The following is a 21,007-nucleotide window of genomic DNA, read 5'->3' on the forward strand; positions in this document are numbered from 1 at the left end:
TCTTTCCTACTGGGTATCTGTTTGCTAGTAAGTAGCATCGACTGATCTCTTAGCAACTACACGCTTTCCTGCTTTTCTGCCTTCGCTGATAAGGGACTGAGCCATGAGATCCTTTTAACTTCTAAAAAGATGTGATTTAGGTTGGAAGAGTCAGTGAGGCACATAGGTGATAGATTTTGCTGTGCCTTTTTACAGGTGAGAAAGTGAAGGCATGGAGGAGTTGGATCTATAGCTCTGAGTTTAATGTTTCAGCCACTACATAGATTTTCTCTACATGTAAGGGAAATAGTACTTCGTAAAAATTTATATGTGGATGTCACTATCAGCATATTTTTAGCTTCAGTGAGTGGTTTGGGTACAGTGTGTATTTAGAACAGAAGGTTTGGATACTGTGTGGTTCCAGTGCCTGCACCCATGAAGTGTGGGGGCAGTGGCCGTGGTGACTGACTGTATTCTTGTGCCCTGGAAGACTTGTTTGATCTGAATATATCATAGTTTGTTGTTGTTGTTGTTGTGCGCCATGTTGCCCTTTGTACTACAGATATTTTTCCTACTAGTTGGGGCTCTAAGTCATACTTGCAGTGTTTTTCGTAATCAAAATATTACTTTCATGTTAAGAAAGTTAATTTCATGTTGATTATTTTTCCAAGTTAATGCAATTAAAATTTTTTTAAATGTTTATTTATTTTCGAGAGACAGAGACAGAGACAGAGACATAGAGACAGAGAGAGAGGGAGACACAGAATCTGAAGCAGGCTCCAGGCTCTGAGTTGTCAGTACAGAGCCTGATGTGGGGCTCGAACTCACGGACTGTGAGATCATGACCTGAGCTGAAGTCTGGTGCTTAACTGACTGAGCCATCCAGTCGCCTCCCCCTCAAATTAATTTAATTTTAGTCTCTCTTTTCATTTGATCAGTAATCAAAGTCTAAGAATTCAAATTTCTAAGAATCTCTGGCATCAACCCATTCCCTCTGTCCTTAATTGAGGTTCTCTCTATGGCTCTCTCCCTTGGACTGTTGCTAAATGTTTCTGATGGATCTCCTAGCCCCACACCAAGTATCTTATAAAAAGTCACATTTGTGTATAAAGTGCTTTTATACACCTTTTCTTATTTAATTCTCATACCTTGTGATGAAGTAGATTTTATCATTACCCGCCTTTGACAATTGGGAAAAAATTAGAATGGCTAAGAACTTTCCAGAGTAATGGTGGAAGAATTCATATTTTAGAAAATAGGTCACTGAAAAAATTCATGTGCCCCAGGGTAGAAACAAAATTTTCTGTAGATTACATTAGTATAATGAATGACTCAGTATGAAATAAATGTATGACATACAGACCGAGATACATTTAAGGATAACTTTTTATTTTGGAAATGAAGCCAAGTACTTAAAAAAAAGTTTTAACATTTTTGTTGTTTTATGAAATAATTAGGTTGAGTAATGTAACTAAGGAGAAGAATGCTTGGTGACTCCTTAAATTCATGCCACTTTATTGAACACCTTCCAGAATTGATTTACAGTTTCTTGTGTACTTTTCTTTTTAACCAAACAAGGTTTTAAATAATAACTTAGAAAATCACATGATTTTTCTTTCTTCCACCCTCCCTTCTTTCCTTTAAAAATTTATTTGGTAACCTCTGAAAGTTGTGGGGATATGGAGAAATAAATGAAAATGTTACATAGCCTTAAATCATGTATGGAAGATAATCTTTTTTAAAATTCTTAATTTAGGACACTGTGATGTAAAGGAAACAAAATGACCTTTTAGGTTTTTTTTTTTCCCTTCTCTAGATTGCATTATTAAGAAACAAAAAAACACTGAAACATTTCTACCACTAAAAACTGTCATATTTATTTTTTAAAGAAATAATTCAGGTTTTGCTTTACAACTTTTTAAACTTTGAAGCAGTTTTATACTTATAGAAAAGTTGCAAAAATAGTACAGTGAGTTCCTTTTACCAATACCCTTACCTATACCATATAACCTTCAACCCATACCCTTCACCATTTGTAATGTTTTTACAAAACCATAGTATGATGATCAAAACTAAGACATTCACACTGGTGCAGGACTATTACCTAAACTATACTCCAGTTTAGTCAGATTTCGCTAGTTATTTATTTATTTTTAACTAATGCTCAGGTTTTACTTTTGTTTTGTTTTGTTTTTCAACGTTTATTTATTTTTGGGATAGAGAGAGACAGAGCATGAACGGGCGAGGGGCAGAGAGAGAGGGAGACACAGAATCAGAAACAGGCTCCAAGCTCTGAGCCATCAGCCCAGAGCCCGACGCGGGGCTCGAACTCACGGACCGCGAGATCGTGACCTGGCTGAAGTCCGACGCTTAACCGACTGTGCCACCCAGGCGCCCCTCAGGTTTTACTTTTGAATTGCATGAATGAATGGGGATGAGAGAGCTTAAGAAAACAACACTGGTAACAGTTGAGGATGCAAAAATACATGAATGGATGTAGAAAGTGAATAACTGGGAAGACTTAGTATTTCTAACATATACATATACATATACATATACATATACATATACATATACATATACATATACATATACATATAACATATCAGTTTAGATCCACTTCTAAACAATGATGATGGATGGAATTCTAGTGCATATTGCTTAACAAGATCAGTTAATTACCCATTTTTTCCTCAAATGTGTTTTGGCTAAGTGTTATGAGCTACATCTATTAAAAAGGTTTTTTAGGGGCACCTGGGTGACTCAGTTGGGTGAGCATTTGACTTCAGCCTAGGTCATGATCTCGCCGTTGGTGAGTTTGAGCCCCACGTCGGGCTCTGTGCTGCCTGCTCAGAGCCTGGAGCCTGCTTCGGATTCTGTGTCTCCCTCTCTGCCTCTCCCCGACTCATGCTGTGTCTCTCTCAAAAATAAAACATTTTTTTAAGCGTTTATTTATTTTTGAGACACACACACACACACACACACACACACACACACACACACACAGAGTTAAAGCGGGGTAGGGGCAGAGAGAGAGGAGGACAAAGGATCTGAAGCAGGCTCCAGGCTTCCAGCTGTCAGTCAGCACAGAGCCGGACTTGGGGCTTGAACTCAGGAACCGTGAGATCATGACCCAAGCCAAAGTTGGACGCTTCACTGACTGAATCACCCAGGTGCCCCTAAATTCCTATATCTATTGACATGCAGAGATAACACCACCCCATGTATCCCAAATTTCAGGAGGAGAGACACATTGTTTTGTATTGTCAAGGCAATAGGGCTGGAGCTCTGGATGTGGAAGGGGAGTTTCATACTTTGTATGTACACAGTCCCTGCTCTGATTCTGTTAGATTGCACCTGGGAATACTTAGTCATTTCACAGCCACAGTGTGCTTCTCTGTGGGATTTCCTGCTTACTAAATGGTATTTTATTGGCACTTCCTTATTTCTCTGGCATGCTGACAATTCTTCAATGACAGGAATATGATTGAGGGGTTTCCAAAGTATGAGCATAGCCACCTCTGAATTATACTGGAAGTGGTACATCCTTAGTTATTGCTACCAAAGAGCTTTGAATGAAATGTAGCTTCTTGAGTTTCCACTAAATACATGTCCTTTTAGCAGGCCTTTAAAAAGACTTTTTAAAAACTTTATTTCCAATGACTTCTTTTTTTTCTGTTTTGTTTAATTATCAGCATTATAATGGTATTTAAAAAGTGAAACAGCTTTATGAGCACATAATTCATAGGCCATATGATTCACTCATTTAAGGTGTACAAGTCGATAGTTTTATATTCACAGAGTTCTGCAGCCTTCACCACAACCAATTTAAGGCATTTTCATCTAGGGGCGCCTGGGTGGCTCAGTTGGTTAAGTGTTCGACTTTGGCTCAGGTCATGATCTCCCGGTTTTTGGGTTCGAGCCCCAAGGCGAGCTCTGTGCTGACAGCTCAGAGCCTGGAGCCTGCTTAAGATTCTGTGTCTCCCTCTCTCTCTGCCTGTCCCCCACTCGCATTCTGTCTCTTTCTCAAAAAGAAATAAACATTAAAAAAATGTTTTTAAAACATTTTCATCTTTTAAAAGGAACCCCAAACTCATTAGCAGCACTTCCTATTCCACTTCCTGTCAGACCCTGGCTCTACTTTTTGTCTCTATGGATTTGCCTATTCTAGACATTTCACAAAAATAGTATCATATAATATGTGGCCTTTTGGGACTGGCTTCTGTCACTTACTGTAAAGTCTTAGCATGTATCGGTACTTCATTTCTTTTTATTGCCTAACATATCCCATTGTGTGGCCATCCCACAATTTATTCACTTATTGGTTGATGGACAGTTGGGTTACTTCCACTCTTAGGCCAAGATGAATAATGCTGCTATGAATTGTACATTGAGTTTTTTGTGAAGACGTATGTTTTCATTCTTTTGGGTATATTCCTGGAAGTCGAATTGCCGGGTCATAAGGTAGCTTTATGTTTAACTCTTTAAGGAATTGCCAGACTGTTTTCCACAGTGAGCACACCATTTACAATCCCGTCAGCGCTGTATAAGAATTTTGATTTTTCCACATCCTTGCTAACACTTGCTATTATCTCTCTTTTTCATGACAGCCATTCTAGTTAGTGTAATATGGCATTTCATTGTGGTTTTCATTTACATTTCCCTGATGACTAGTGATGTTGAACATCTTTTTTCATGTGCTTAATGGCCATTTGTGTATCTTCTTTGGAGAAATGTCTGTTTTGCCCACTTTGCTCATTTAAAAAGTGGGTTATTGGCCTTCTTATTATTGAGTTGTAAATTATTGAGTTTCTTTATAAATTCTACACATTTTTAATTTGGTGATGTTTCATTTATCTATTTTTATCTTTTGTTGCTATTCATGTCATAACTAAGAGATCATAGCCAAATTTATGATCATGAGAGTTTATGGCTATATTTTTTTCTGTTGTATAGTTTTAGCCCTTATGTTTAGGTCTATGATCCATTTAGAGTTAATTTTTTTTAATGTGGTGTAAGGAGGGATTCCAACTTCATTCTTTTGCACTACCATTTTTTGAAAAGACTACTCTTTCCCCATTGAATTATCTTGGTATGGGGGGTACTTGTGATGAGCACTGGGTGTTGTATGTAAGTGATGAATCACTGAATTCTACTCCTGAAACCAATATTGCACTGTATGTTAACTAAATATAATTTAAAAAAATGAATTGAAAGTAAATCTGAAAACTTCATTGTCTGTATATCTGTCTTGTTTTAATACCATGCTGCCTTATTTACAGTAGCATTGCAGTAAGTTTTGAAATTGGGAAGTCTGAGTCTTCCAACTTTATTCTTCTTTTTCTAGATTTTTTTGGCTATTGTTCCTGGTATTTTCATATGGATTTTAAGATTAGATATTATTTCTACAAAAAAAGGCATCTAGGATTTTGGTAGGTGACATTGCATTGAATGTGTAGATCAATTTGGGGAGTATTGCCATATTAACAATATAAAGTCTTCTGATTCATGACAGTGGGATGTCTTTCCTTTTATTTAGGTCTTTAATTTCTTTCTTTTCAGAATGTAAGTTTGTTGGGGCGCCTGGGTGGCGCAGACGGTTAAGCGTCCGACTTCAGCCAGGTCACGATCTCGCGGTCCGTGAGTTCGAGCCCTGCGTCAGGCTCTGGGCTGATGGCTCAGAGCCTGGAGCCTGTTTCCGATTCTGTGTCTCCCTCTCTCTCTGCCCCTCCCCCGTTCATGCTCTGTCTCTCTCTGTCCCAAAAATAAATAAAAAACGTTGAAAAAAAAATTAAAAAAAAAAAAAGAATGTAAGTTTGTTACATTTATTCCTAAGTACTTTATTCATATTGATGGTATTGTAAGTGGAATTGTTTTCTTAATATGATTTTTAGTTTATTTATTGTTACTGTGTAGAAATACAATAGATTTTTTATATTGCCTGTATCTTGCAAGCTTGCTGAACTCATTTATTAGTTCTAAGAGTTTTTTAGTGGGTTTCTAAGCATTTTCTGTATATATGATTATGTCATCTGCAAATATAGTTTTACTTCTTTCTTTCCAGTCTAGATTCCTTTTATTTCTTTTTCTCTCTTTTTTAAAAAAGATTTTTTTAACGTTTATTTATTTTTGAGACAGCGAGAGACAGAGCATGAACGGGGGAGGGTCAGAGAGAGAGAGAGAGAGAGAGAGAGAGAGAGAGGGAGACACAGAATCTGAAACAGGCTTCAGGCTCTGAGCTGTCAGTACAGAGCCTGACATGGGGCTTGAACTCACGAACCGCGAGATCATGACCTGAGCCGAAGTCAGACGCTTAACCAACTGAGCCACCAGGCGCCTCTCTTTTCTCTCTTAATTGCACTGGCTACAACCTGCAGTACAATGTTGAAGGGATGAGTGCAGGCATCCTTCTCTTATTCCTGATATTAGAAGGAAAACATTCAGTTTTTCATATTTACTTATGATATGGCCTCTGTATTTTTCACATATGTCCTGTATGAGATTGAAGAAGTTCACTTCTCTTCCTAGTGTGTTGAGTATTTCAACAAGAAGGGTGTTGAATTTTATCAATGCTTTATTTGCCCCTTTATTTGAGATGATCATTTTGCATTTTTCCTTTATTTTAATGATTTGGTCTGTTATATTGATTGATTTTCAAATGTTAGATCAACCTTGTTCCTGAGAAAATTGATCCCAATTGCTTATGGTGTATAATCCTTTTGTATATTGCCAGATTCAATTTGCTAGTATTTGGTTGAGAATTTTTTTTGTGTTTATATTCATAAGAGATATTGGTCTGTATAGTTTTATTTTCTTTTGATGTCTTTGTGTGGCTTAACCTAAGTATATTACTAGCCTCAAAGAATAAGCTGAGAAGTGCTCTCTTTCAGTTTTTGGAGGCATTTATTATGAATTAATATTAACTCTTCTTTAAATGCTTGGTAGACAATTCTTTAAATGCTTAGCTGTTATTTTGAGATAGTTCTTTTAAATACAGGTATGTACAGCTATAAATTGCTCTCAAATACTGCTTTAGCTGCATCTCGTAAATTTTGGTATGTTTACCTTTATTTTCATTTGTCTTGAAGCATTTTCATTCCTTTTTAAAAAAAAATTTATTTGAGTATAGTTGACCCACAATGTTACATTATTTTCAGGTGTACAAGATAGTGATTCCACATGTTTATATGTTATGCTATCCTCACCACAGATGTAGCTACCATCTGCATCATACAACACTGTCCCAACACCACTGACTATATTCTTTGTGCTGTGCCTTTTATTCCCATGACTTATTTATTCCATAACTGGATGCCACCTCTCTTCACCATTTTCCCTAGCCCCCACCTTCCATCCCTCTGGCAACCATCAAACAAAGTCTGTTTCTGCTTTTTGTTTGTTATTTCATTTGTTTTTTAGATTCTACATATAAACAAAATCGTATGGTATTTGTCTTTCTCTGACTTATTTCACTTAGCGTAATACCCTCCAGGTCTATCTGGGCTGTCTCAAATGGAAGTATCTCACCCTTTTTTTATGACAATGTAATATTTCAGTGTGTGTGCGTGTGCGTGTGTGTGTGTGTGTGTGTACATGTACAAATATACCATATATTCCTTATCCATTTGTATCTCTCTGTTTGAAAAATTTTTAACATTTATTCATTTTTGAGAGACAGAGTGCAAGCAGGGGAGGGGCAGAGAGAGACAGGGAGACACAAATCCGAAGCAGGCTCTAGGCTCTGAGCTGTCAACACAGAGCCTGATGCGAGGCTCGAACTCATGAACTGTGAGATCTTGACCTGAGCTGAGGTTGGTCGCCTAACTGACTGAGCCACCCAGGCACCCCGTCCATTTGGCTCTTGATGGACTTTTAGGTTGCTTCCATATCTTGGTTATTGTAAGTAAGGCTGCAACAAACATAGGGGTATATACATCTTTTTGAATTAGTGTTTTTGTTTTTTGGGGGGTAAATAGCCAGTAGTGGAATTATTGGATCATATGGTCTTTTTATTTTTAATTTTTTGAGGAACTCTTATATTGTTTCCACAGTATGGAGTGTACCAGTTTACATTCCCACCAACAGAGCACAAAAGTTCCTTTTTTTTCCATGTCTTTGGCAATACTTGTTATTTCATATCTTTTTGATTTCAGCCATTCTGACAGGTGTAAGGTGATATCTCATTGTGGTCTTAATTTCTGTTTCTCTGGTGATTGGTGATGTTGAGACTCTTTCCATGTGTCTGTTGGCCATCTGTAGGTCTTCTATGGAAAAATTTCTATTCAGGTTCTGTGCCCATTTTTAATCAGATTTTTTTTTTTTGGTATTGTGTAAATCCTTTACATATTTTGGATCTTAACCCTTTATTGGATTTATCATTTGCAAATATCTTTTCCCATTCACTAGGTTGCATTTTGTTTTGTTGATGGTTTCTTTCACTGTGAAAGAACTTTTTATTTTGATGTAGTCCCAATAGTTTATTTTTGTTTTTTTTCTCTTGCTTTAGGAGACATATTTAGAAAACTATTGCTATAGTTCATGTTAGAGAAATGACTGCCTGTGTTCTCTTGTAGGTTTCCTATGGTTTCATGTCTTACATTTGGGTCTTTAATCTATTTTGAGTTATTTTTGTGTATGGTGTTAGAAAGTGGTTCAGTTTCATTCTTTTACATGTAGCTGTCTAGTTTTCCCAGTACCATTTATGAAGAGACTGTCTTTTCCTCATTGTGTATTCTTGTCTCCTTTGTAATAGATAAATTGACCATATAATTGTGGGTTTATTTTGGGTTCTCTGTTCTGTTACATTGATCTGTGTGTCTATTTTTGTGCCAGTACCATACTGTTTTGATCACTACAGCTTTGTAATATAACTTGAAGTCAGAATTGTGAGGCTTCCAGCTTTGTTTTTCTTTTTCAAGGTTGCTTTGACTATTTGGGGACTTGTGTGGTTCCATACAAATTTTAGGATTGTTGTAGTTTTATGAAAAATGCTGTTGGTATTTTGATAGGGATTGCATTGAATCTGTAGATTGCTTTGGGTAGTATGCACATTTTTAAGATTAATTCATCTAATCCATGAACATGACATATATTTCCATTTGTTTGTGTCATCTTCAATTTCTTTCATCGATGGTTTATAGTTTTCAAAGTACAGGACTTTCGCCTTCTTCTTTAAGTTTATTTCTAGGTATTTTATTCTTTTTGGTATACTTGTAAATGGAGTTATTTTCTTAATTTCTCTTTCGTTATTAGTATATAGAATGATACTGACTTCTGGGTATTAATTTTGTACCCTGAAATTTTACTGAATTCATTTACTCAGTAAATAATAGTTTTTTTGGTGGAGTCTAGGATTTTCTATGTGTAGTACAATGTTGTCTGTAAATAGAGATAGGTTAAACTTTACCTATATGGATGCCTCTTACTCATCTTGAAGTATTTTCTAATTTCTTATGTGATTTTCTTTGTTGCTTATTGGTATATTGGGATTATGTTGTTTACTGTGCACATATTTTTGAGTTTCCAAAATATGCCTCTGTTAGTGATTCTAATTTTATTCAGTTGTTATCTGAAAACATATTTTGTGTGAACTCACTACTTTTAAGTTTATTTTAGCTTGTCTTATTGCCTATGATATGATCTGTCCTAGAGAATGTTCCATGTGCACTTGAGAAGAATGTGCGTTTTGTTGTTGCATGAAGTGTTTTATAGTCATTTAAATATAGATGTATTTGGTTTATGGTGTTGGTCAAATCTCTTCTTTCTTTTCTGATATTCTCTCTAGTTGTTCTATTCACTATTTGTATTTGAGTATTGAAACCTGCTATTATACCTGAAGTGTCTGTTTCTCTTTTCAAATATGTCACTTTTTGCTTTTTATATTTTGGCAGCTCTGTTTTGGGTGCATATATGTTTATAATTATTATATCTTCCCAGTGCCATGGCCCCATTTTCCTTATAAAATCTTTTATTTTCTCTAGTGACTTTTTTTGGTTTGTTTAAAATCTATTTTGTCTGATAGTAGTATAGCCACTCCAGCATTTTTATGGCTATTGTTTGCAAGATCTGTTTTTCCCCATGCTTTCTTTTTATTTTCAGCCAATTTGTATCTTTGAATCTAAAGCGTGTTAGTAAGCTTGTTTCACTTAGTGTTTCACTAAAATTATCTGCCACAAATTGTCACTTTTAAGAGTGATAATGTTGTTTCTGTGGATGAGTTCATGTTTATTTAATGTCCATACATTTAATACTATTATTCTGGATAACATAATGATATTTTTAGAATATTAATCAGGTGAAGTCTCCCCCTTTCAATAAGTTTATATATAAGTTAAAAGATTTATTATCTACTTTATTCCTATTGGTCTGAGAAGCATAGCAGATAAAATATGAGTATATTATTTTATAGTGAGGAAATGTGTCTATAAACTTAGATTTGAACTTGTCTCTCATTTTTTTAAAATTTTTTTTAAACGTTTATTTTTAATTTTTGAGACAGAGAGAGACAGAGCATGAACGGGGGAGGGGCAGAGAGAGAGGGAGACACAGAATCAGAAGCAGGCTCTAGCCTCTGAGCCATCAGCCCAGAGCCCAACGTGGGGCTCGAACTCCGACCGCGAGATTGTGACCTGAGCTGAAGTCAGACGCTTAACCGACTGAGCCACCCAGGCGCCCCTTGTCTCTCGTTTTTTAACATAATAAATAATTTTAAATCCCAGTGACAAATTTAATTTAAAATTTACTTATTTTATTCTTTTTGGTACAATTGTAAATAGAGTTATTTTCTTAATTTCTCTTTCTACTATTTTGGTATTAGTACATAGAATGCTACAAAACTACAAGTTTTTCCAATCATAATAGTTAGAAAACAGCCAGAAGTTGCCAATTTTCATTGCTATATCTTTCTTGAAATGGTGTTGAAAAGCAAAAAAAAAAAAAAAAAAAAAAAAAAGTTTAGTCATTAAATATTCTCATTTACTTGCTTTTAACATTATTTAGTACTCTTATAAGGTGATTGACAGATTATGTATGGGTTGCAGAAAAGGGAAAACTAGCTTCTGAAAATGGTTGAATAACAGCTGGAATTAATGAATGAGGAAGTGATTGAATAAATGCATCAACCAGATGAAATGTAGGTTTTTTAGGTATTCTGTGTAATGAAAGGCTTAACAGAATTCAAGGTAGTGAAAAATAAGAACTCTATGATGTTACAATGACTGATAATAATGTAAATGATAGTGTTAGCTCATTTTTATCTGGTACTTATTGTTTGCCAGGCACAGTTCTAGTATCTGTATGTATAGGTCAAGGATTGGATTATCAAAACCGACTGACATCAGTTGAAGATGTTAATCAGTATTAAGCTTTACTTGTAATTTTAAGGGTACAAGGAACCAAAAGGCACAGGAAAATCAGACTGAGGTCTTGAACATTGAGAGAGGCAGGCTTTCTTTCTTCCCACAATAGACAAAATTCTCAATCCCAGAGCAGTAGATACTATACCTAATGAAGTACATGGGTTACCTCATACAGCAGGGAACATTGCAGGCTGTGAAATGTTACATTTTATACTTTGATAATGCATAGCTGGTGTCGCATCCCTTATAAACCTATAGATTCTAGGCTTGTTTATCATAGTAATTCTAAGCCAGGAATAATCTGCTTTTAAAAGCCTTCTATGGATAAGTATTACTTTTTTTTTAAAGCAAATACCATTAGTATATTTGCCAGTAATTAGCATGCTTATAAGGAGAATAGCCCAGGTCTTCTGCCTTTTTTCCTGGAAGAGCCTCCTACCCAACAGGAAAAAAAAAAATGCTCTTTTTCATTTCCAATAGATTAACTCATTTAAATTCAAATTTAATTATTTATTTTGTTACTATAAGCAGGTAAAATATATTTAAAAAAAATTTTTTTTTTCAAAGTTTATTTATTTTTGGGACAGAGAGAGACAGAGCATGAACAGGGGAGGGGCAGAGAGAGAGGGAGACACAGAATTGGAAACAGGCTCCAGGCTCTGAGCCATCAGCCCAGAGCCTGACGCGGGGCTCGAACTCACGGACCGCGAGATCGTGACCTGGCTGAAGTCGGACGCTTAACCGACTGCGCCACCCAGGCGCCCCAAGCAGGTAAAATATATTAAGAAGGCACCTGGGTGGCTCAGTCAGTTCATTGTCCGACTTTGGCTCAGGTCATGATTTTGCTGTTCCTGAGTTCGGTCCCTGTGTCAGGCTCTGTGCTGACAGCTCGGAGCCTGTAGCCTGCTTCAGATTCTGTGTTTCCCTCCCTCTCTGCCCCTCCCACACTCATGTTCTCTCTCTCTCTCTCTCAAAAATAAATAAACATTAATTTTTTTTTTTTTTAAAAGAAGGAACTTCAGACATGTTTAAAAAATATTTTATCTTATTTGGTTTGGTTTAGTTTGGTTGGTAGGAGAAGGAGTGAGCAATACAGTAAATATATATTCTTACCACCAACAGGTATCCACAGTAGCAGCTTGTTGGTTTTTCTCTTGTGTGTGTGCATGCACAAGTCATATACAATTCTTTCTTCTGTTTGATCTTAGAATATTTGAGAAATCATCTGATGGTTTCAATTTTCAATTTTCTCTGTTTTTCTCACCCCAACCCTCAATCAGGATGGAGATCCAGTTCGTCCAGGAGTGGCCATGACTGATCTTGCTACTGGCCTGTATGCATATGGAGCCATTATGGCTGGATTGATACAAAGATATAAAACTGGGAAAGGACTGTTCATTGATTGCAACCTACTGTCATCTCAGGTACCAATCCAAAAAGCATTCTAGATTGTGCTGTAAAGACGTGTATCTGGATCATACTCTTTCATATCAAATTTTATGGTCACATGTGCAAAAATAAAAACAACAGAAAAAAACCCACAAACAACAACAGCAAAAGCTATTTTGTTTTGATATAGTTAATTATTGTCATCTTAAAATAAGTGGGCCATGAAGATTTTGTTGTAATAGGCATTGCTGTTGAATTAGAATTTTAAGGACTGTTTATATTAGAATGAGTGTGACAAGAGTGAGACAAGAGTACGTTTGGTTCTATTTTATTGTCACATGAGCTCTGTAACTTCTTTTGACCAGAGTTTCTTCACCTTTTTTGTACTGTAGACCCCTTGTGTACTCTGGTGAAGTCTATGGACCTTTTCTTAGAATTATATTTCTAAGTGCATAAAATGATATACTTAGGATTGCGAGGGAAGCCAATTATATTGAAATATAGTTATTTCAATGTAAAAACCAATTTTGTGTTATAATAACATATCATTTTTGTATTAACACATTAAACCATAAGATCTATTGTTGGGCCTAGTAACTACTACAATTTTGAGGAAATGTTGAACATATATGATGCTTTAAGATACCTACAATAACTATAATATGATATGAAAATATGTATAATATTTATTGGTGATCAAGCCATAGGTACTACTAATCTCCTGTGGTTTGCTGCTTACACTCGTAATTGAAGAAAATGCTAAATTTTATCTTGGAGTTGGATGGAAATAAAGATCTAATTTTTTCTGTTCAGGTTAATTAGTTGCCAGAATTCTTTCCATGGACTCCGGAGTAAGAACCCTTGGTTTAGACAGTTATCAGTTATGTTATGCTAAATACTAAACTGGTAGAATAAAAGAGTTAGCTAACTCTCACATTGACATTTTGCCTCCTTTTTATTGGAGCAGACCCAGGCGCTGTACCATAGGTGGACGTTGATTTGGGACAGATAATTTTTCGGGAATAGAATAAAAAAGAAAATAGTTTAATTTTACCGTGAGAAAAATTACTTTATAGATGGAGATCTCAGTTAGGAATTTCAGATTTAAATGGCATACATGGGAGACTAATAAAGTTGGAAAACTGCTTTGGAGATATTTTCTCTCAGGCAAAATTGAGGAATTATCTAGAGGTAAGAAACATATCAAATGGTTGCAGGTGAATTACAATGTCTGGAGTTTCAACATTAGCTTTGAGTTACAGTGAGCATTTTAATGGTTAAATAAAAGGGTAAAATAATTCTCTCCAAATGAATGAATGGTCTTTTGAATAGAAAAACACAGATGTTAGTTATGGGAAGAAGCTGAAAGCCTTTTTCTTCCCTCCTCTAATTTAATAGCTGTAAGGAACCTGATGTAGGTTAAGTGACTGTTTACAAGTTACACATTTCATAAGTATGGAAGACATGAAGGTTTCATGGGTGTTTGACCTGTCTGATCACAGAGGGTCCTAGGCTTAGTTTAAAGTCCTTAAGACGCCTGAACTGTACTTAGACTGCTTTACTTATATGTCAATGATAATTAGCTTTGGAAGAAATTCTCCTGTAGAGTATTATAGAGTTTAATTCTCTTCCATCACCTAATGCAATGATGCACAACTCAGAGGTGTGTGGGTCCCTGGAGATGAGAGTGGAGGGGGGTGGTATGACTGGTAGAGCTGAAGTGAGGGTACAGTAAGTCCAGACTCATGCATGCATACACGCATATACACATTCCAGTCATTTTGGGTATGTGTCTGTGTTTGTTGTTCATGCTATTTCCTAAGACTGTAAGTTCCATGAATGCAGGAATGTTTGTTCCTGTTTACAGTGGTAACCTAATAGCGTATCCCAGTATTTGTCAAATAGCAGTCTCTCCCAGTCTTTTGAGATCAGTCAGGGACCCACTGTTACCAGTAGGTATGTCACATAGCCTTTAGGTTTGCTACGAAAGATTAGAAAAAGGTAGAAAACCATTGAGTTAGAATAAGTACTTAATAAACAACTTATGATGAGATGATGTGTTTTCAGTAAACTAGGTACCAGTGATTTAGCTGTAGCTGATGGTGCTGTAGTTAACCTAGTCAAAGTTTGCTAAAATTATTTGTGTATTTAAGACTCATTATCTTTTTTAAAATTGAGGTAAAATTGGGGCACCTGAGTGACTCAGTCACTTAAGCATCCAACTTCAGCTCAGGTCATGATCTCGCTGTTTGTGGGTTCAAGCCCTGTGTCAGGCTGTGTGCTGACAGCTCAGAGCCTGGAGCCTGCTTCAGATTCTGTGTGTGTGTCTCTCTCTGCCCTTCCCCCGCTCTCGCTCTCTCTCTCTCTCAAAAATAAACGAACTGAGGTAAAACTGATATATAACATTATATTAAGTTCAGTTGTACAACATAATGATTTGATATTTGTATACATTGCAAAACGCTCACCACGTCTGGTTAACATCGGTTGATTTTGTTTTCTCATGGTGAAAACTTTCCCCATCTACTCTCTTAGCAGCTTTCAAATATGTGGTAGAGTATTACTAGTTATAGTCACCATGTTGTACATTACATCCCTATGACTTATTTATTTTATAACTGGAAATTTGTACCTTTTGACCCCCTTCACCCGTTTTACCCACCCTCTGCCTCTCACAATCACCAATCTATTCTCTGTATTATGAGCTCAGTATTTTTTTTTTAAGTAAAAAAAAGTCTTCTAGATTCCAAAAATAAGTGAGATTATACTGTATTTGTTTTTCTCTGTCTGGCTTATTTTACTTAATGCCCTCAAGGTCCATCCATGTTATTGCAAATGACAGGATTTCCTTCTTTTTTTTTTTTTTTATGGCTGAATAACATTCCATTGTGTGTGTGTATATGTATCACATTATTTTTATCCATTCATCCACCGATGAACACTTAGCTTGTTTACATACCTTGACTGTTGTCCTTACCTTTTACCTTTTATGATAAAAAAATTGATTAAGTCTAATTTTAGAGCTATGGACTTTCACATCTACTATTTTATTTTTATTATTTTAATTATTTTATTTTATTATATTTTTGAGAGAGAGAGACTGAGTGTGAGCCTGGGAAAGGGGCAGAGGGAGAGAAAGAGAGAATCTTAAGCAGGCTCCATGCTCAGTGTGGAGCCTGATGTGGGGCTCGATCCCACGGCCTGGGATCATGACCCAAGCTGAAACCAAGAGTCAGATGCTCAACCAACTGAGCCACCCAGGTGCCCCACGTTTACTATTCTATATGACCTTCGTAATTATCACCTGAGGTAGGTAGGGCAGGAATTTTTTTTCCTATGTTACTTATAAGGAAACTGAAGTAGGAGAGGTTGATCTGCTTGACCAAGGAGTCACAGCAAGAATTTGGTTTCCGATATCCTGGCTGGTTCTCTTTTCCCTGCATCATAAAGGCTAGATTTTCAGCACTGAGGGACAGGCAAGATCCAGCTTTCCTACACTGGGGCTCCAGAGGAGAAGGCAAATTTAGTAAGAGGCAGAGGAAGCAAAAGAGCACTCAGTAACAAGGGAAAACATAACAGGACTGGCTCCCCTGCCCCCCAACCTGCATGCCAAGAATCAGAATAAGATAGTGCAACAAGGTGGCCCTTCTGGATCATTATCTAATCATGTTTAGATCCAGTGAATGAAAACTATCATGGACTTTAACCTGATGGACCATTGTTTCTGTTGAAATATGAGAATTTTGAGAAAAACAGCATTTGGAGTCATGGACACCTGGATTTTTTTTATGCACTCTGGCCAACTGAGGGCTCACTGTGCCCCAGGCTCTGTGGTCGCTAGGTTGGAGTGCAAAGTGACACCTCAGTCCAAGGTTTAATACAAGAGGCAGCTGTGTCAGAAATGAGAGTCTAAGGTGTGGTTTTCTAACAGGGCCTTGGAGCATGGTTGGACCAAGGTAGTTAAGGGCCTTGTATGTTATGCTTTGGAATCTGGATTTTAACCTTCCAAGGCCTCTGTTTCTTTACCTACAAATTCTGTTGGTGATGGTCTTTTCAACCAAAGACTACGTCTCCTTGGGTACATGCTATAGTTGCCATGTGCTGAATAACCTCTGAGCTGTGGACAACGTTTGAGTTTCAGAGGGCAGTGGTACAGACACTAATTTTTATTGAAGGCTGTCTGAGGTGCCAGGCAGCGGGTGGGAAGAACATTTTTGTTCTCTTAACCCACTGCAGCCCAAGCTCTGTTTTTCTCTTTTTGCCTCTGCCCTTGTCTTGTCTCTGTACTTCTTCTCACGTGTGTTTCTCTACCCTTGGGCATCTCTTTTCTCTATTTCTCACTTGTCTTTCTTTACTTTCCTGTTTTCACTCCTATTCTGTGCTGTCGCTGCCTTCCTCTGTTTTCTTCATGTTTCATGATGTGGAGCTATAGATGAAGCAGTTCTGGTCCCAGGTCTTACGTCTTTATACTGTACCATTAAGGAAACTTACAGAATCGTTTAGCAGTTTGCATGAAAGAGAAAGGAAGACCTTTTTCCTGGAAGCCCCGGAAAACAAGACCATATATTTTACTGGGTTAAATGACCATTCCTGAACCAATTAATGAGGACTGAAAGAAATATGCTATTTGGCTTAAGCTGTTCTAGGTACTAGTGATAGTGTTAACTCTACCCAAACCATAAGACTGTAACTGGGGAGATGTGATTCACCTAAAGCATTGTGTGGTTATCTTTTGTCCAGAGGAAGGGGAAATAAATGTTGGGGGGCCAATCAACATTCTACTCACATAACTAGGTTGTTTTGAGAATCTACTGCTTTCAAGGATGTGAAAAATTCTTCATAAAAGTATTCTGATGACTAGCATTAATTTTATTAGGTTATTTAAAAAATATTTTGCAGTGTTAGAAATGGGCTGAGATTAAAAAAACTGGTTATTGACATAATTATTTTATTATCATAATTATTATAACTTTTCATAATAGAGAAATCTTGACTAACTTTACTTAGTCTTTCCTTAAAAGAATTTTTTTTGGGGGTGCCTGGGTGGCTCAGTTGGTTGGGTGTCTGACTTTGGCTCAGGTCATGATCTCGCGGTTCGTGGGTTCAAACCCTGCGTCGGGCTCTGTGCTGACAGCTCAGAGCCTGGACCCTGCTTCGGATTCTGTGTCTCCCTGTCTCTCTCTGCCCCTCCCCTGCTCATGCTCTGTCTCTCTCTGTCTCAAAAATAAAATAAAACATTAAAAAAAATGGGGCACAGAGAGAGAGGGAGACACAGAATCCAAAGTAGGCTCCAGGCTCTGAGCTGTCAACACAGAGCCCAACACAGGGCTTGAACTCATGAACCATGAGATCATGACCTGAGCTGAAGTTGGACACTTAACCGACTGAGCCACCCAGACATCCCACTTTACTTAGATTTTCAATTTAAGATAACATAGATCCTAGATCCAAAAACCCAACCCAACCCCAAAATGATTAAAATCTGCTTCATGTAAATGTGAAGTGCTATTTCTAGATGCTTTTCAAAGGAATATAATAGGAAACTTCACCTTTTAAAAAATGTATTCACTTTCTTCTTCTTTTTTTATATAAATGTTCACCTGCATTAAGCAGATAGCATTCGAACTTCGTTTCAGATGCCTGGAAAGTGACTGAGATTTCATGCAGTGGGTAAAAAAACAGGCTTTTCTAACTCATTTTGATTGCATTACACAGGATGACAAATGAATGACTATAACATTCAATATCAGTTGCTAAAAATGAAATTTTGTACTCCCTCTCCTACAAGTGATCTAGTGTACAATTACACAAATTACACTTGATTTGAATAGTAGCTAATTATTAACTCAGAGCTGATTGCCTCGACCACAACAAAACCATTTCATTGTAGAGACATGACAGTTGCCAGGATGTGGTTTATAGTGGGCACCAGATTTTTTGTAGTTTCAAGGCTGTGAACTTTTAACCCTTGTCATAAAATTCTTTGATTTTTTTTTTTAAGTCTTAATATGATTTAAAGTTGTCAACTGAAGATTGTCTCACGTCAGCATCTAAACAGTATTCTTTAGATGATATTGGTAAATAACAAGGAAGTGGATTTGGATGTGGTTCCAATTATTCTGTTGCTCTTATTCTTCTGTTGTGGCTGACAGAAATATCTTTTGGAAGTTTTAATATCCTTCCTGTACTTAATTGCAACCAGGCTCCCTTAATTACTACTACAATGAGTTAGTTTTTTTAGCACCAAACTTCCATAATTATTTTCACATATAGAATGTTTTGACATTTTTGATGTCATTATTCTTTTTTCATGTTTGTAAAAGTGTTCATATTTAGGGTAGATAAAATTTTAACTCCCAGTATTATGGCACATTTTTGTGGATCAACTTCTGAATTTAAAATAAGTATAGTAATCTGAAATTTATCTTTTTGTGTTTTTAGATACACCTGTGTTTCTGCTTTTTTTTTAATTTTGTATCTTAAAAAAAAATTTTTTTTTTAGTTTATTTGTTTTTTGAGAGAGAGAGAGCAGGGGAGGGACAGAGAGAGAAGGAGAGAAAGAATCTGAAGCAGGCTCCACACTGTCAGTTCAGAGCCCGACGTGGGGCTCGAACTCATGAACTTGAGATCGTGACCTGAGCCAACATCAAGAGTCGGAGGCTTAACCAACTGAGCCACCTAGGTGCCCTTCTATATGTTTTTAAAGAAACAGTTTCAGTGAGGTATATTTTTCACATCATAAAATTCACCCTGTTTCAATGGACCGTTTAATAATTCTTAGTGTATGTGTTGAGTGATGCAACCGTCACAAGTCAGGTTTTGAAATAAATACTCATATGGTCACTTCTGGTATGGGTCTTACCCATAAGGCTAGCATGGACCAGTTTTGAGTGGGGAAGGATGTAGGGCTAGGTTGACTCACATTCAGGGCCCATTATGACTTCTGTGGGCCCTAGAAAATTCTGCCCTTGTGGGTCCTTTTCTCCAATAAAAATACTATGAATTACAGCTGCATTGGTATAAAGGTGAATATAATTCATTATTGTGTATTAATTATTATTGAATTAATTTTTTTCTGATTTAAAAAGCAGTTAGAATTGGGACGCCTGGGTGGCTCAGTTGGTTAAGCATCTGACTTCAGCTCAGGTCATGATCTTGCGGTTCGTGAGTTTGAGCACCACATCGGTGCTGACAGCTCAGTTCCTGGACCCTGTGTCAGATTCTGTGTCTATCTGTGTCTCTGCCCCTTCCCCGTTCTCTCTTTCTCTCTCTCTTTCTCTCAAAAATAAATAAATATAAAAAAAGAAATTAGAATGAAAACATTTTGTGTACCTCTCAAGTATCACGAGCACTGTATCATATTGATGTCAGCTCTGAAAGAATTTCCTTAAGAATATTGTAAATGTGCCAGATCTGTGAGGAAAGACAATTACGTATCCAGGAAGGAAGTGGGAGGCTGAAGGTTGAGATCATGCTGAAGGGTGAATAGAGGATGGAAAGGGAGAGAGGCAGCAGCCTATGACCAAGGAAGTTGACAGCATGGAGTAGGGAGAGAAAAAAGAGGAGGTAATATCATCAGAAAGCTTAAGAAATCAGAGAACTGTGAGTTTGCATTTGAATCTCCCATTTTTGAGGAGCCTAATGCATTCCTGCCCTGAAGACTCCTGTCGGCCTGACAATCCTTAGTTACTTGAGGCCCATTAAAAACATTTCTTTTTTAATTTTTAAGTTTGTTTGTTTATTTATTTATTTATTGTGTGTGTGTGTGTGTGAGAGAGAGAGAGAGAGAGAGAGAGAGTGAGAGAGAGAGAGGCAGAGAGAGGATCCCAAGCAGGTCCTGCGCTGTTAGTACAGAGCCTGACCTGGGGCTCTAACTCACAAACTGAGACCCTGACCTGAGCTGAAAGCAAGGATTAGACACTAAACTGACTGAGCCACCCAGGTGCCCCGTGAAGCCAATTTTTAAATCCTTGTCCAGCTTCCATTCTTTAACTGGCATTCTCTCCAAGGCCTCCTGCTCCTTTATTATAGTTCAGGGAATAAAAAAAAAAATCAACACTTATCTAATATCAAGATGACTAATTAGGAAGGTAAAGACACACCAAAAAATGAAATCTCAGATGATTTCCAAAGAAAATTAGAATTTTAGATAATATATTATTTTATGTTTTTATTTTTATACTGTTGGTTGGATTGAATGCTAGTTGGCTGTAATATAAAACATGGTTGGCTGTTTTTCTTTCTTTCTTTCTTTCTTTCTTTCTTTCTTTCTTTCTTTCTTT

General features: G+C 36.8%; 1 protein-coding gene across 2 annotated transcripts in view; it reads left to right on the forward strand.

The window, feature by feature from the left end:
• SUGCT (succinyl-CoA:glutarate-CoA transferase) overlaps positions 1-21,007 on the forward strand; it is a 775,778-nt gene that overhangs the window by 124,638 nt on the left and 630,133 nt on the right. The window contains exon 8 of one of the 2 annotated variants that reach the window (XM_040473014.1): positions 12,617-12,760. The exons of the other annotated variant lie outside the window; for it this stretch is intronic. Coding sequence (XP_040328948.1) covers positions 12,617-12,760 — 144 coding nt within the window. The remainder of the gene's footprint in view (positions 1-12,616; positions 12,761-21,007) is intronic. 2 annotated transcript variants of the gene reach the window in all.

Source organism: Herpailurus yagouaroundi, unplaced genomic scaffold, assembly GCF_014898765.1.
Source record: "Herpailurus yagouaroundi ecotype Mexico unplaced genomic scaffold, PumYag 100, whole genome shotgun sequence".
In the NCBI taxonomy this organism is placed as follows: Eukaryota; Metazoa; Chordata; class Mammalia; order Carnivora; family Felidae; genus Herpailurus; species Herpailurus yagouaroundi.